This window comes from Carcharodon carcharias, chromosome 22 (assembly GCF_017639515.1).
Source record: "Carcharodon carcharias isolate sCarCar2 chromosome 22, sCarCar2.pri, whole genome shotgun sequence".
In the NCBI taxonomy this organism is placed as follows: domain Eukaryota; kingdom Metazoa; phylum Chordata; class Chondrichthyes; order Lamniformes; family Lamnidae; genus Carcharodon; species Carcharodon carcharias.
Window position 1 is genome coordinate 45,557,859 of NC_054488.1, and position 15,593 is coordinate 45,573,451.

Below are 15,593 nucleotides of genomic sequence, written 5' to 3' on the forward strand. Positions count from 1 at the left end.
GATATTGGGTCATTTTGTGAGATTGGAAGCTGGTCACAGGAGCTAGTTTCACTCTCAACAACATTAAATCCACCAAAACCAGAATTAACTGAAACCTATCAAATACTGAGTCAACTTGCAGTCTTTGCACATTGGTATTTAAATAACTGGCCAAGTTGTAGGCACTAACAGCTACAATATAATAGAGCATCATAGATTGTTAATTTCCTGCTTACACTACCACCAGATCTAGTGGGAAAATTGTGTTTCCCCAAACACAGGGAAATTATTTTTAAATGGAACAATTGTTTGTGTTTTTCCCTCTGCATTTCAGTTGATCTTTAAATATTGTTTCTTTATTGAATCTTGATGACACTATGGAGCATACTAACCTGGAAGTTTTAAATCAGCAAAATTAGCGAGCTGCACTAACATCAATTCTATATAATTGAAACTATCAATAGTTTAGGGTCCTTCAGCTGTAGCCATTGTTGTTAATCCAGCTCAAGTTAATAAGTGATAGATAAAAATCTCATCTACATGCTGTCCTCCAGCAACATCATCTGAAATTATGATGCTAAGGTTCCACATGTAGGCTGACAACACCCAATTCTACTTCACCATTGTCTCTCGTGACCCCTTCACTGCCTCTGTGCTGGCAGATTGCCTCTCCAATAGTCCTCTCTAGTCTGGATGAGATGCAATTAAACATTTGGAAGAACGAAGCCATTCTCTTCAGGCCCTGTCACAAATTCCATTCCCTTGCTACTGATTCCATTCCCCTCTCTGGCTATTACCTCAGGCTGAGCTAGTTCAGAATTTCACAATCCTATCTGAACTGAGCTACCAACCCCATATCCTTTCCATCACACTGCATACTTCTTCCTCTGTAACATTGTCTATTACCATCCCTGCCTCAACGTACCTGCTGCTGAAACCTTCATCCATGCACTTTTATCTCCAACCTTGAATATTCTAAGGCTCTAGCAGCCAGCCTCCCATCTTGTACCCTCCATAAACGTGAGCTATTACAAAACTCTGTCGCCTGTATTCTAATCCTTACCAAGTCTGGCTCGCTCATTATCCTTGTGCTTGCTAACGTACATTGGCTTCCGGTCCAGCAACAGCTTACTTTTTAAATTTTCATATTTGTGTTCAAAACCTCTCTGGTTTTGACCCTTCTTACCACTATAACCTCCTCCATTACCATAATCCTTAATGAATTTTGTTCTTCCAGTTCTAGATCTTGTGCATATTCCAATTCCCTTTGTTCCACTGTTATCAACCCTGCCTTTGGCCAGGTGGTTGAAGCTCTGGAATTCCCTCTAAACCTCTCAGCCTTGTTACTCCTGTAAGACCCTCCTTAAAACTTAGTTCTTTGACCAAACTATTAACTACCTGTCCAAATATATCTTTCTTTGACTTGGCATCAATTTCTATTCTATTATGCTCCTGTAAAGCACCTTGGAATATTTTTCTACATTAAGACACTTCATAAATACACATTCTTTTTTAAAAGCCTTTCCAGATTAATATTATTGAATCATCATTTGGGTCCATTGCAGTTCTAAATTCTGTGCAACACACTGGCATAGTTACTCACTCTGCTTCCACAAGACTGTTAAGTAGCCGTTCTTTTTCTTCCTTCAGCTGGTCCAGCTTTTGCTGCTTCACAATAGCTTCTCGCTCAGCATCCTGAGGAAAAAAATGAATAATGCTTGGATGTGTACAGCAAGTTTCAATTTAAGATTTGATCCCATGTTGTGCACCACTGTTTGTCTTGTGATTTGCTAGCTGCCACTTACAAGAAGGCAGTTACATTTTCAATTAAGCTGTTGAGTTTCAACCATTGTATACCTAATTACACATTGCTAAGATAAAAGATGTGCTTAGCCTTTAAGCAAAGGATAAGTAGCCTTTGCCAGAATCAAAGTGGGTTAAAAACAAAAAACTGCGGATGCTGGAAATCCAAAACAAAAACAGAATTACATTGAAAAACTCAGCAGGTCTGGCAGCATCGGCGGAGAAGAAAAGAGTTGACGTTTCGAGTCCTCACGACCCTTTGACAGAACTGATTGAATGTTAGAAGAGGGGTGAAATATATGCTGGTTTAAGGTGGGGGGGGGAGAGAAGTTGGGGGGGTGGTGGTGTGGTTGTAGGGACAAGCAAGCAGTGATAGGAGCAGATAATCAAAAGATGTCACGGACAATAGAACAAAGAAGTGTTGAAGATGGTGATATTATCTAAAAGAATGGATGGCAGGGCACTCAAGGTACAGCTCTAGTGGGGGTGGGGTGGAAAGACTTGCCCGGCATACAAGATTTAAAAATAATGGAAATAGGTGGGAAAAGAAAAATTTATATAAATTATTGGAAAAAACAAAAGGAAGGGGGAAGAAATGGAAAAGGGGTGGGGATGGAGGAGGGAGTTCAAGATCTAAAGTTGTTGAATTCAATATTCAGTCCGGAAGGCCGTAAAGTGCCTAGTCGGAAGATGAGGTGCTGTTCCTCCAGTTTGCGTTGGGCTTCACTGGAACAATGCAGCAAGCCAAGGACAGACATGTGGGCAAGAGAGCAGGGTGGAGTGTTGAAATGGCAAGCGACGGGGAGGTTTGGATCTTTCTTGCGGACAGACCGCAGGTGTTCTGCAAAGCGGTCGCCCAATTTACATTTGGTCTCTCCAATGTAGAGAAGACCGCATTGAGAGCAACGAATGCAGCAGACTAAGTTGGGGGAAATGCAAGTGAAATGCTGCTTCACTTGAAAGGAGTGTTTGGGCCCTTGGACGGTGAGGAGAGATGAAGTGAAGGGGCAGGTGTTGCATCTTTTGCATGGGCATGGGACAGTCAATCAGTTCTGTCGAAGGGTCATGAGGACTCGAAACGTCAACTCTTTTCTTCTCCGCCGATGCTGCCAGACCTGCTGAGTTTTTCCAGGTAATTCTGTTTTTGTTTTGGATTTCCAGCATCTGCAGTTTTTTGTTTTTATCTCTGTGTTTAATTGACCCCTCTTCAAGAAATGCCTACCTTGAAGAAGTTCTGTTCCTCTCTGCGACAAGATTTCCGTATCTCTCTTTGGCCTTGTTCACTTTCATTGCTTTCCATTTCTCTCCTGGTGTTTGACAAGGTGTTTACTAAACCCACTTTCACAGCGATATCTCCTTTCTCAGTGACTGTCTCCGTCTCTGACTTATCCCACGTGGATTTCAACTGAAATTCCATCCCTCTTGTTTCGAACCCACCCAGGATTACAGATATCTCCGGGACATAAAACGTTTCTCGGACTCCTGTTCCCGTCACATTCTGAGATCCACACTCAGTGCCATGCACCGCCATATGAACACACTTGACCTCTCCCTCCAGCAGCACCGCCGCTCCCTTTCTCAAAGCTGCGCTTGCCCCCAGTTTCATTTTATTCTTCGTCTCATCCGACGCCTCAACAAGAAACTTTTTCTCTTTCTCTCAAGTGCTAAGGAACACAAGCTCCAACAACTCATCGACACCAACACCCATCTAGGACCCTCCACCCCTGCCTGTCGCTCCGTCCCCACCCCACCTTCCAATCCCAGCCCCGGCCGTGTATTCACTATACCCCCTGACCTTCCCCTCTCCGACGCTGAACATTCAGTGCTCAGCAAAGGACTTAGTTTCATACCCATATGCCCTCATCTCAATGAATATCGGGCTTGGCACGATGCTGAACTCTTCTTCCGCTGTCTTCGTCTCCGTGCTCACTTCTTTGGGCAGGAGTCCTCTCCCCGTTCAACGGATCCTTTTACCCACCTCCAATATTCTCCTTCCACCTGGACCCCTCCCTCTGGATTCTTACCTTCTCTTGATCTTTTCATTGAGAACTGTCGGCGTGACATTAGTCGTCTCAATTTCTTTGCTCCTCTCACCCATTCTAATCTGTCTCTCTCTGAACTTACTGCACGCCATTCTCTCAGGTCCAACCCCAACATTGTCATCAAATCTGCTGACAAGGGTGGTGCTGTTGTTGCCTGGCGCACTGACCTCTACCTCGCAGAGGCTGAGCGTCAACTCGCAGACACTTCCTCCTACCTCTCCCTGGACCATAACCCCACCACTGAACATCAAGCCATTGTTTCCAGGACTGTCACTGACCTCATCTCCTCTGGAGATCTTCCTCCCACAGCTTCCAACCTGATAGTCGCCCAACCTCGGATGGCCCAAAATCCACAAACAGAACTGTCCCGGTAGACCGATCGTGTCAGCCTGTTCCTGCCCCATGGAACTCATTTCTCATTATCTTGACTCCCTTCTCTCTCCCCTTGTCCAGTCCCTTCCCACCTACATCCTGGATTCCTCTGACACCTTACGTCACATCAACAATTTCCAGTTCCCTGGCCCCAACCGCTTCCTCTTCACATGGAAGTCCAATCCCTCTACACCTCCATCCCCCACCAGGATGTCTGAGGGTCCTTAGCTTCTTCCTCAAACAGAGGCCCGAACAATCCCCATCCACCACTACTCTCCTCCGTTTGGCTGAACTTGTTCTCACACTGAACAATTTCTCCTTTAACTCCTCTCACTTCCTCCAAATAAAAGGTGTGGCTATGGATACCCGCATGAGACCCAGCTATGCCTGTCTCTTTATGGGGTATGTGGAACATTCCTTGTTCCAGTCCTACTCCAGCCCCCTCCCACAACTCTTTCTCTGGTACATCGATGATTACTTTGGTGCTGCTTCATGCTCTCGTCGGGACTTGGAAAAATTTATTAATTTTGCTTCCAATCTCCACCCCTCCATCATTTTCACATGGTCCATCTCTGACACTTCCCTTCCCTTTCTTGACCTCTCTGTCTCAATATCCATTACAAGCCTACCGACTCCCACAGCTACCTTGATTACAGCTCCTCACACCCCACTTCCTGTAAGGACTCCATCCCAATCTCTCAGTTCCTTCGCCTCCGTCGCATCTGTCCTGATGATGCTACCTTCAAAAACAATTCCTCTGACATGTCCTCCTTCTTCCTTAACTGAGGTTTTCCACCCACGGTCGTTGACAGGGCCCTCAACCATGTCCAGCCCATCTCCCGCGCATCCACCCTCATGCCTTCTCCTCCCTCCCAGAAACATGATAGGGTCCCCCTTGTCCTCACTTATCATCCCACCAGCCTCCGCATTCAAAGGATCATCCTCCGCCATTTCTGCCAACTCCAGCATGATGCCACCACCAAACACATCTTCCCCTCACCCCCCCCCCGGTGGCATTCCGTAGGGATCGTTCCCTCCGGGACACCCCGGTCCACTCCTCCATCACCCCCTACTCCTCAACCCCTACCTATGGCACCTTCCCATGCCCACGCAAAAGATGCAACACCTGCCCCTTCACTTCCTCTCTCCTCACCGTCCAAGGGCCCAAACACTCCTTTCAAGTGAAGCAGTATTTCACTTGCAAACTGGAGGAACAGCACCTCATCTTCCGACTAGGCACTTCACAGCCTTCCGTACTGAATATTGAATTCAACAACTTTAGATCTTGAACTCCCTCCTCCATCCCCACCCCTTTTCCGTTTCTTCCCCCTTCCTTTTGTTTTTTCCAATAATTTATATAGATTTTTCTTTTCCCACCTATTTCCATTATTTTTAAATCTTGTATGCCGGGCTAGTCATTCCACCACATCCCCACTAGAGCTGTACCTTGAGTGCCCTGCCATCCATTCTTAATTAGCACATTCGTTTAGATAATATCACCACCTTCAACACTCCTCTGTTCTATTGTCTGTGACATCTTTTGATTATCTGCTCCTATCACTGCTTGCTTGTCCCTACAACCACACCACCGCACCCCCCCCACTTCTCTTTCCCACCACCCCCCCCCTTAAACCAGCATATTTTTCACCCCTCTTCTAACATTCAATCAGTTCTGTCGAAGGGTCGTGAGGACTCGAAACGTCAACTCTTTTCTTCTCCGCCGATGCTGACTGGCCTGCTGAGTTTTTCCAGATAATTCTGTTTTTGTCAAAGTGGGTTAAACTGTTTTACAAATGTTGCTAATCTAAATTTAATATAAAACAGCTCTTTCCACAAGTCAGAAAAACATCCAACCAAGAACTTTGAACAAGAAAACTTGAAATAGAATGACATCTCTCATAGGAAACTGAAATGTAACCAAGTTTTCATGTTTGCGGCACATGTGTATTACAAAAGTAGCTTTAAACAGAAGCTATTAAACATTTTTTAAAGGAGCATTTATGAGGAATCAGAAATCATTTAACAAAACAGAGAACACATATGCATAATCTTTTTTGAATTGTCAAAGGGATATCTAAATTAACACTTATCAAATTCTACTAGACAATGGCATCTATCAGTCAAAAGTAGAGTCCTGGGGAGGATTTTTCCTGCCCCGCCCACTGCCAGGATCATCCGGTCCCTCCGAAAGTCAATGTGCTTTTGGCAGGTCAGACCACGACAGAGCCAGAAAATCCTGGCCCTAGTTTCCATTGTTCTGGAAAGTCTAATGTGGCCACCTTGGTTACATACAACTAACATTACACAATCTGCACGAGGAAAAGCATGGGCACTAGCGGAAATGATCCACAGGACCTTTTGCCATCATTTGAAAATACAAAAATGATAGGTAAGAAAATACCAGCTGGACCATCAAGCCTACCTCTAATTCATGCTGCCTGGAGCATGGTGACTAGACATTTCCTACACTCCACCAACAGCTGTTATTTTGTGCATAAGTAAGAAATAAAACAGGAAAAACTCAGTGCCAATAGTGGGGAAAAAAATTTGGAAAGCCTCCTCTGACTCTGTTTCACAATTAAAATAAGTTAAGGTGGTCACCTGGACCACATGCAAGTTAAATGTTCACCATTTATATGGTACAATCACTGCCCCAGCCAAAAACTTGTCCGGCTCTTCTTTGAAGATGTGGCGACAGAATGCACAAACCACATAATTCAAACCCTCAATGCTCTTCAAAACCATCTCCCATGCTATCTATTCTTACTCTTGTATATTTTAAATCGATGTCCTTTGGTTCTCCCCAAATTGCCAAACTGAAATAATCCAATAATAGACAAGCAGTCCAGCCCTTTCAATATTTTATATACCTTTATCAGGTCACTTTTAAGTCTATACTCCCCTGAAATAAATGGATCCAGCTCTACGAGCCTGAGTAGGTAATGGTTTTTAAGATAGGGATCATTCTTGCAGCTCTCCTCTGAACCCTTCCCATGGCTACTATAACACATACCATGTGAAGGGATCAAAATTGAGGGCAGTACTTTGTATGTCATCTAAGGACTTGTACAGTGAGAAACAAACAATTATGATTAATTTTGATTTTTGCCGATTAGGTATTTTGTCTGTACTAACCTTCAACGCAGTAACAAATTCATTTTCCATCAGTATATTCATATGCTCAAGTGAATCCTTCATGGAGTTATTCTTTGTTAACAGCCCATTGAGCTTCACCATGTCATTAGACAGAGCACGCATGTGACGCTCAATGTCTTTCTTTGCATTCAGTCCCTGTTGTATCATATCTACAGGAAGAAAAATGTTGGATTGGTGTCAAATAACACTGTCGAAGTAGAGGAAATGCTGGTTGTAAAACAGGGTAAAAGGAAGTGGGTAGATGGGTGGATAGTGTGTGGGCATGGGAGGGAGATTAGTACAAAATGGTATATCTGATCTCTGTATGCCAGAGACAGTATGACCTGACATCATGATCTTGGGGCTGGATTTTCACTACCAAGGTGGGGAGCTCAAGTCGGGAAATTTCCCGTCAGATGCAAATTTTGTTCCGGGGAGGTAGGGAGCATGATTGAGTGGGGCCTGCTGCCTCTGGAGGCAGTTTGGAAGCAGCGCCAGAAGCTGGCGAATGCCAAGGCAGGTTGGTCAGAAGGACCACCTCAGTTTTCTAAGAGGCTGTTAGGCCTTCCACCCTAAGTCAACATGGTTTTACGAAAGGGAAATCATCTTTGGCAAATTTATTAGTTTTTTGAGGATTGGACTAGTAGGATAGGTAAAGGGGAAACATGTAGATATCGTATACCTGGTTTTTAAAAAGGCATTCAATCAAGTCCCACACAAAAGGTTATTACGTAAGGTAAGGGCTCATGGAGTTGGGGGTAATTTATTAGCAAGGATAGAGGATTAATGTATGAGAAGCAGATGGTAGCAATAAATGGGGCATGTTCAAATTGGAAGACTGTGACAAGTGGAGTGCAGCAAGGATCAGTACTAGGGCAACAGTTATTTATATTAAGGACTTAAGATACATTACTCTCAGTCTCTGTATCTAAGTTTGCTGACAATACAAAGCTAGGTAGAAATGTAAGCTGTAAGGAGGGTGCAGCAAGGTTGCAGATGCTGTATAATGTAGGGAAGTGTTAAGTTATTCACTTAGGTGATAAGAATAGAAAAGCAGAATTTTTTTTATAAAGCACAAAACTTGTAAATGTTGACATTCAGAGGAACTTGAGTATGCTTGGACAAAAAACACAAAAAGTTAACATGCAAGTACAGCAAATAATTAAGAAGGAAAATGGCATGTTGGCCTTTATTACAAGAGGATTGGAGTACAAGAATAAAAAGGTCTTGCTACAATTATACATAGTTTTGGTGAGACTACACCTAGAGTACTGTGCACAGTTTTAATCTCCATATTTGAGGAGGAGTATTTAAGTTCACTAGATTAGTTACTGGGATGAGAGGTTTGTCCAACAAGAGGCTGAGTTAATTGGGCCTATATTCTCTGGAGTTTAGAAAAATGAGAGGTGATCTCATTGATATAAGATTCTGAAGGCACTTGATAGGGTAAACACAGAGAGGTCGCTTCACCGGCTGGGAAATCTAGACACTGGTACACAGTCTCAGGATAAGGAACCATTCAGTTAGGACTCAGATGAGGAGAAATTTCTTCAATCAAAGTGAATCTTTGGAATTCTCTACCTCATAAGGTTCTGGGTGCCCCATCATTGAATATATTTAAGGCTGAAATCAACATATTTTTGGCCTCTCAAGGAATCACAAGATATGGGGAGAGGGTGGGCAAGCGGAGTTTAATCAGCTTCGTATTCATATTCGTATTCGTATTCAATGACGGAGCAAATTGGAGGGGCTGCACAGTGTACTCCTACTCCTATTTTGTATGTTGGATGGAATCGTCCATGTCCATTGGCATTGGGAGGACAATATGGCGAGAAGGCCAAAAACCAGTTTCAAAACATTGTGAAACCAGTTTGGGGTCATCCGCTCTGCCACACTTGATGGGTCATGTTTCCCACCATTGGATGTCAGGAACCTCACTGTAATATATCTTCATATCATTATAAGCCCAGCCCCCCGGAACCACATCCATCACACCCACACTTCCCCACTGGATCGTCCGCCCATGTCGGTGTGATTGCACACCGACGTGTTGCACGATAGCATATAAAAGGCATGCACTTGGTGGGCTGCACTTTCAGGGGAACTCGGAAGTGAGTACACAGTAACATCGCGGAGTGTTCGCCTGTCTTTATCTTGTGCAGAAAGGTTTCACATCTGAGTGACACGAGCACTGCTCATCAGAACAAGGAGCCAATAGACAGGGAGACATTCTTGGGAGTTTATTGACAATAGTGAACAGTATGTACAAGTGATTAAAACCCATGCCCAGGCTGTGCAACTGCATCTTCTTAACTTTCCTAACCCTGTTGCTACGTCTTGGTGCTCCCAGGCCATCCACAGCAGAGGTGAAGACAGCCTCCTCACTGCTATGCCTTGTCTGTGATGACCTTGGCGGGCGTCCTCTGGAGGGCTGAGACCTGGAAGGCCCCAGCCCATTTTCAGGGTCCTGCTGTGTGCCAGTGGCACTCTCCTTGTCCAGTGGAGCTAGAACTGCTGAGGTCACAGGAAGAAAGAATTCGGATGGGCTGGGCACTCCCAGAGTCACCTAGATGGATGGCTCCGGTGGGGGGGGGGGGGGGGGGTGTAAACCTGCTGATCCTCCTTCCTATGGGTGCCCAAGGGTCCCTGGCTGACTCCTTGAGGAGAAGGGGTAGCTGGAGTGAGATCAACTGCCCTGCACCCCTCTTGCGTAAGCACTGTTGGAGGCCAAATATGGCCTCAGTGATGGAGTTGAGTCCACGGAGCAGTGCAGGAGCAATGTCCTGGACCAAGGTCTCCATTGCAGCCACCATCCTGCCAATGTTGACCTCGGTGCGTTGGCATGCTGGCGTTATAACCACAGCCTGAAGGCAGATGGACTCCTCCATCATGCCTTGCAAAAATGAGAAGTGCAGCAGACATCCCTTCTTGATGTTCCCGAGCTTGCCTTTGCAGCTCCAGCAACAATGACATGACCAAGTCCAGAGGTTCATCTGATCCGAACTCAGTATATTTCTGGCCTCCAGCAGTCCTCCGAATGCTGAACACCTGGGAAGCCCCTGCTGCTGCCTGCTGCGAATCATAGTGTGATGTGCTCACCAGGTCGTGATCATGAGGCTACATAAAGCTAGGTCCCAACAAGGTGTGTGTCTCTGCACTGGAGGAGGGTGTGGGTGAGCTCTGAGACAAGACTTCAAGGAGGGTGCCTCCATATTCCTTTTCAGAGGTTTCTTTGGGGCCTGCTTGGAGGCCCTGGGTCGTGGACTCATGCGGAAGCATGGGGAGGTAATTAGTGCATGGCAGTGGCCTGTGAAACAGGACACATGAGTCACAGCATGGATGTCTGATGGATGTTGCACTGCTGGATCCTCACTTGGTAGAGCACCGCCAATCTCACCAACAGCACAGGATCTGTCCAGATCCTTGCTGGCCAGCTGGATGGCTCTGCTTTCAAAATCCGTGAGGACCTTGATTTCAGGCATTGGCATTCCTCCACGGGTCTGCGACCTCTCTCTCGTGTGCCAGCTTGTCCTGCATGAATAGAGATGGAGAGGGTGTAAGCAGGATGCCCGACAGGCCAGATGATAAGTATGCCTCGCATGTGTGATTGATGAGTGGTCCCATGGATGGGATGAGGACAATGAAGGTGTGTGAGAGAATGAATGGTGATGTCCCTCCATCCAGCAGTGAGTGAGGGCCCTATGGATGTGTGATGGGTTTGTGAATGTGAGAGTTGAGAGTGATGAGAAGAGTGACTTACCCCGGCAGAATGGAGGAGATCTTTCATCATCTTGTGGCACTGGGCAGCTGTCCTCTTTTGAAGGGTGTTAGCGCTGACCACTGCTGCCACCACCTCCCAAGCCAGATTAGTGAGGTTGCTGCCCATCCTGTGGCCAGAGCAAGGGTAGAGGACGTCACAGAGAGACTATTCTGCGTCTGAAAGGTGCTCAAGGGATGTATTATTGAACCTGGGGACTGCAGTCTTTTTGTCTTTCAAGGCCATGTCTCCTTTGCAGCAGGCGTGGGCTGAAAGAACTGGGATTTGTGCGTGCAACTGGACTTTAAATATGGCCCAGCGTGCTGAAGCGGCGAAATGATGGCATGGCGGGCGAATGAGAGCCCGTTCGCCATGGAAACACATGTTTTCCAGGAATGCATAATTAATGCAGCAGGTTTGGGACAATACAGCGTGTAAGAGGCCATTGCGGCCGGCGGGTAAAACGTCATTTTATCCACCTGCTACCGTAGTTAGTGCAAATCTGGGACGATTCCGCCATTGTTATGTTCTTAGAGTAAATTACACATGTTCTAAGGAAGGTAAGTACAAAGATTATTTGAGTGTAGTGTAGATTGATTAGTGTACTCAAATTATCATCAGCTTACTCTCAGTGCGGATTTTCTTCTGTTCGAGAATAGTGACCTGTTTCTTCTGTAGTTCTACATCAGCTGTCTGCTTCTCCCTTTCTTGGGTCAGTCTAACCAGCTCATGCTGTTGTTTTAGCCAGTACTGTTGTTGTGTTGAAATTTCTTTGTTGTGTTCCTCAATCTTTTTTGTCAAAGTTTTGATTTTGAGCTCCAAAGGGCTCATTTCGCGTCCCTGAAGAATAAAAAGGTGAACATTCTGTAAATTCAAATGTTAAGCCTCTCCCCCATGCTCTGGTTTGAAATGATCCCAGTACTAGACCATCTTGGGAGAAAATATCTGACCTTACGTACAACACATAAGCACAGTTCACTACGGTTCTAACATTCAAGTGCAATACATCGCTATCTATCTATATTAAAAATCTTAAATCTACATTTACTTCCAGTCAACATTTTCCATTATGAATTTCTATGTCCATATAAGGATTCAATTAATTTCTTTTAATAATCAACATTATTTTTAAGATAAAGGGAAAACTGCAAAAGCTGGTATGAGGTAAAATTCATATTTACTTAAAAAAAACAAGCCTGTATTTGTGAGTGTAAGAGAGAGAGGGGCAAAAGTGAGTGTTCTGATTACCTGTTGTGGACTTTGTTTCTATCCTTTAAACTTTAGAAAATGAGAGAGAGAGAGAGAGAGAAAAATTCGTCTCAAGGAGATAGGAAGACTGAAATCAGGAGGAGAGGAAGGCAGGGGAAACAAAATGAGTGGGGCCAAATTATAACTTTTGGGCAGGCTCTCCACAGAACACACTCGCAGCCTGCCTATATATTCCAGCAGTTTTGAGGCCCTTGCTTTATTTATAATTGGAAAGTTGTCTGCTCCAAACTGACTTCCTGATGCAGCTCAATGGATTCAGGCTAGCGCAACACTGAATTACCAGGGGGTTGCTTATCCTAGCCCAACAAAAATAATTAATAATAACTTTCAAGGGTTTCCAGCTCTATTGCCATTAAAACGAGTTAGAGAGAGCATAGTTCTGACTCAAATCAGTTATGTCATAAAATAACAATTGGAGTCCTTTGGCTATCACCAGTCTCCAATTTGCATATAGAAAGGGATGTATCATCAGAAGCAGGCAGGTACTTTGGCCCATCAAGGATTGGATCCGATAAATGTGACAGTCGGCAGAACAGTAACATCAACATTAACAAAGTACTAAGTGTACTCACCCCATTTTAAGGCCATTGAACCAACTCTGACATAAAAATCAACCGCAGTGTATTTATCTTCATTGCATTATGCTACATAGTATTTACAGCATGTTATTTCAATTTTCAAAGAAAGCGCCAGTTGGAATAAATCTATTTTGATAGCTACATCTGTCAAGGGAGGGAGAGAGAGCGAAAGAGAAAGGAATAGATGGAAAGGCCATTCCTCTCCTCATTCTAATTCGATTCCTAATTAAAAAAATACAAGTTGAATTTTGAAAGCAAACAAAATCTCTAAGTAAAACACAAGAAGAGAGATTAAGAAGGGAAGGGGAGGATCACAGTTTAATTTTGGATGAGAAAAGATCTTTAGGACTATCTTAATACATCCATCCAAAGATATTAGCATGAGGTAGATCCTAATGTTCCCTCTTGAAGTTTATCTTCAAAGTTATAATGTTCCATTTTCAAAGACTAAAATATATAGTTCTGTTACTGGAAAACTTAATGAATTACTATTTTCTCTCAAAGTTCATAGTAATGAAGAAACGAGACTTGATTGTTAAACTTACTCCCAATTCTGCTATCAATTGTGCAATCTTCTTGTTATGTATGTTAAGCACTGACTGCTTATTCTGAATGGAAAGCAGTCGTTTAGCAATTTCTTTTTCACTCAATGAGACAACTCTGTTTTTCTCATTCAATTCATTGTGCTGTTCATGTAGAGTTTTCTGCAGCCTGCTCAGTTCTGCTTTCCTGTCATTCATTTCCAGATTTATTTGAGCAAATTCATTTTCTGTTTTTGCATAATCAATTTCCTACAAAGAAGATAAATATTTTTAGTAGAGATTCACTGAAACTAATTAAAGAGTGGGAGCAAAAAACTTCATATTTACACACCTATCTCAATCTCTGTCGTAAGGCAAGTCAATCATGGGGTAAAATACCAGCAGTGATGGGAAGGGGCCCTTAAGTGACCCTGAATTGGCCACTTAAGGGCTTAAGGTGGCCTAAGGGTGGTCGGGCTGTTTATTACCTACCCGACCACTGGTAAAATGGCAGCAGCGATGGAAAGGCGATGGGCACAGTATTCCACCTGCTTCTAAGCACACTACAGCCTCCCTGCAACCACCGCCAAGCACGTTCCCTGGTGCCCGGTAAATCCCGGCCAATGCTTCAGAAAGGAAGCTCCCTTTGCAATGCCCCAATGCGATGCTTAATGCCACTTTGAAACTTATCTGACAGTGTAAGGTTTGCATTTGTATTAATATTGTTGCCATGGTTCTCATGGTGTTAGCAATGTTAATGTCTGAACCCCTTCTCTCATCTCCCCAGGCCCCATCCTTTTCCAAATCTCAGGACACTTAGGTGTGACACTGAATGCCTTGAGTCATGCATGTGTATGTAGGTTGGTAATATTGGTGGTAATGTAATGCTTGAGGGAAGCCAAAGAATGCAGAACATATAGTGAATATTAACAGGATCTACACAATTTATGATTGTGCATCACCAGTTGTTTAATTCCTATCAGCAGCACTGTTGTATGGTACAATGTACAAAGCACTCTGGGACACAGGGTTGGCTCCTCATGCTTGACTGCAGATCATGTACTTAATTTGTTGTGTTACCATCATATTGTAATGGTTTTGCTACAAGCAAAACCATGAATGGTGGAGCTGTGTCAGTGGTTCAATACTTGATTTTTAGTTCTGTGTTTACAATCAGAGAGAGGAGACAACAAGCCTGAGATGAAACAGTGTGAAAGGACAACAAAATAAAAGTGGGAGAACTGGCAGCAGACTGTCAGTGAGGGAAGAATGAACATATGAACATACGAATTCGGAGCAGGAGTAGGCCACTCAGCCCTTCAAGCCTGCTCCACAATTCAATAAGATCGTGGCTGATCTGATTGTAACCTCAACTCCACATTCCCGCCTACCCCTGATAACCTTTCACTCCCTTGCTTATCAAGAAGTTATCTACCTCTGGCTTAAAAATATTCAAAGACTCTTCTTCCACTGTCTTTTGAGGAAGAGAGTTCCAAAAACTCTCATAGAAAAAAAACTTCTCCTCATCTCTGTCCTAAATGGGTGACCCCTTATTTTTAAACAGTGGCTCCTAGTATTAAATTCTCCCACAAGAGGAAACATCCTTTCCACATCCAACCTGTCAAGACCCCTCAGGATCTTATATATTTCAATTAAGTCACCTCTTACTCTTCTAAACTCCAGTGGATACAAACTAACCTGTCCAACCTTTCCTCAAAACAATCCGCCCAATCCAGGTATTAGTTGAGTAAACTTTCTCTCAATGGCTTCCAACACATTTAAATCCTTCCTTAAATAAGGAGACCAATACTGTACACAATACTCCAGATGTGGTCTAACAAATGCCCTGTATAACTGAAGCATAACCTCCCTACTTTTGTATTCAAATCCCCTCACAATAAATGATAACATTCTATTAGCTTTCCTAATTACTTGCTGCACCTGAGGTCTGAAGAAGAGAAATAAGGACTCGAAACATTAACTCTGTTTTTCCCTCCACAGATGCTGCCAGACCTGCTGAGTTTTTCCAGCATTTTCTGTTTTTGTTTCAGATTTCCAGCATCTGCTGTATTTTGCTTTTAAAAAATAATGGGAGCTTGTCAGAAGGGTATGGCGATTATCATGGGGGATTTTAATC

At 43.9% G+C, this 15,593-nt stretch overlaps 1 protein-coding gene across 2 annotated transcripts in view; it reads right to left on the reverse strand.

Moving 5' to 3' along the window:
* Positions 1-15,593, reverse strand: part of ccdc40 (coiled-coil domain containing 40) — a 75,964-nt gene that overhangs the window by 17,733 nt on the left and 42,638 nt on the right. For both annotated transcript variants that reach the window (XM_041217081.1, XM_041217080.1), the window contains 4 exons: positions 13,481-13,726; positions 11,715-11,928; positions 7,332-7,501; positions 1,583-1,674 (listed from right to left, as the gene is read on the reverse strand). In XM_041217081.1, coding sequence (XP_041073015.1) covers positions 1,583-1,674; positions 7,332-7,501; positions 11,715-11,928; positions 13,481-13,726 — 722 coding nt within the window. The remainder of the gene's footprint in view (positions 1-1,582; positions 1,675-7,331; positions 7,502-11,714; positions 11,929-13,480; positions 13,727-15,593) is intronic.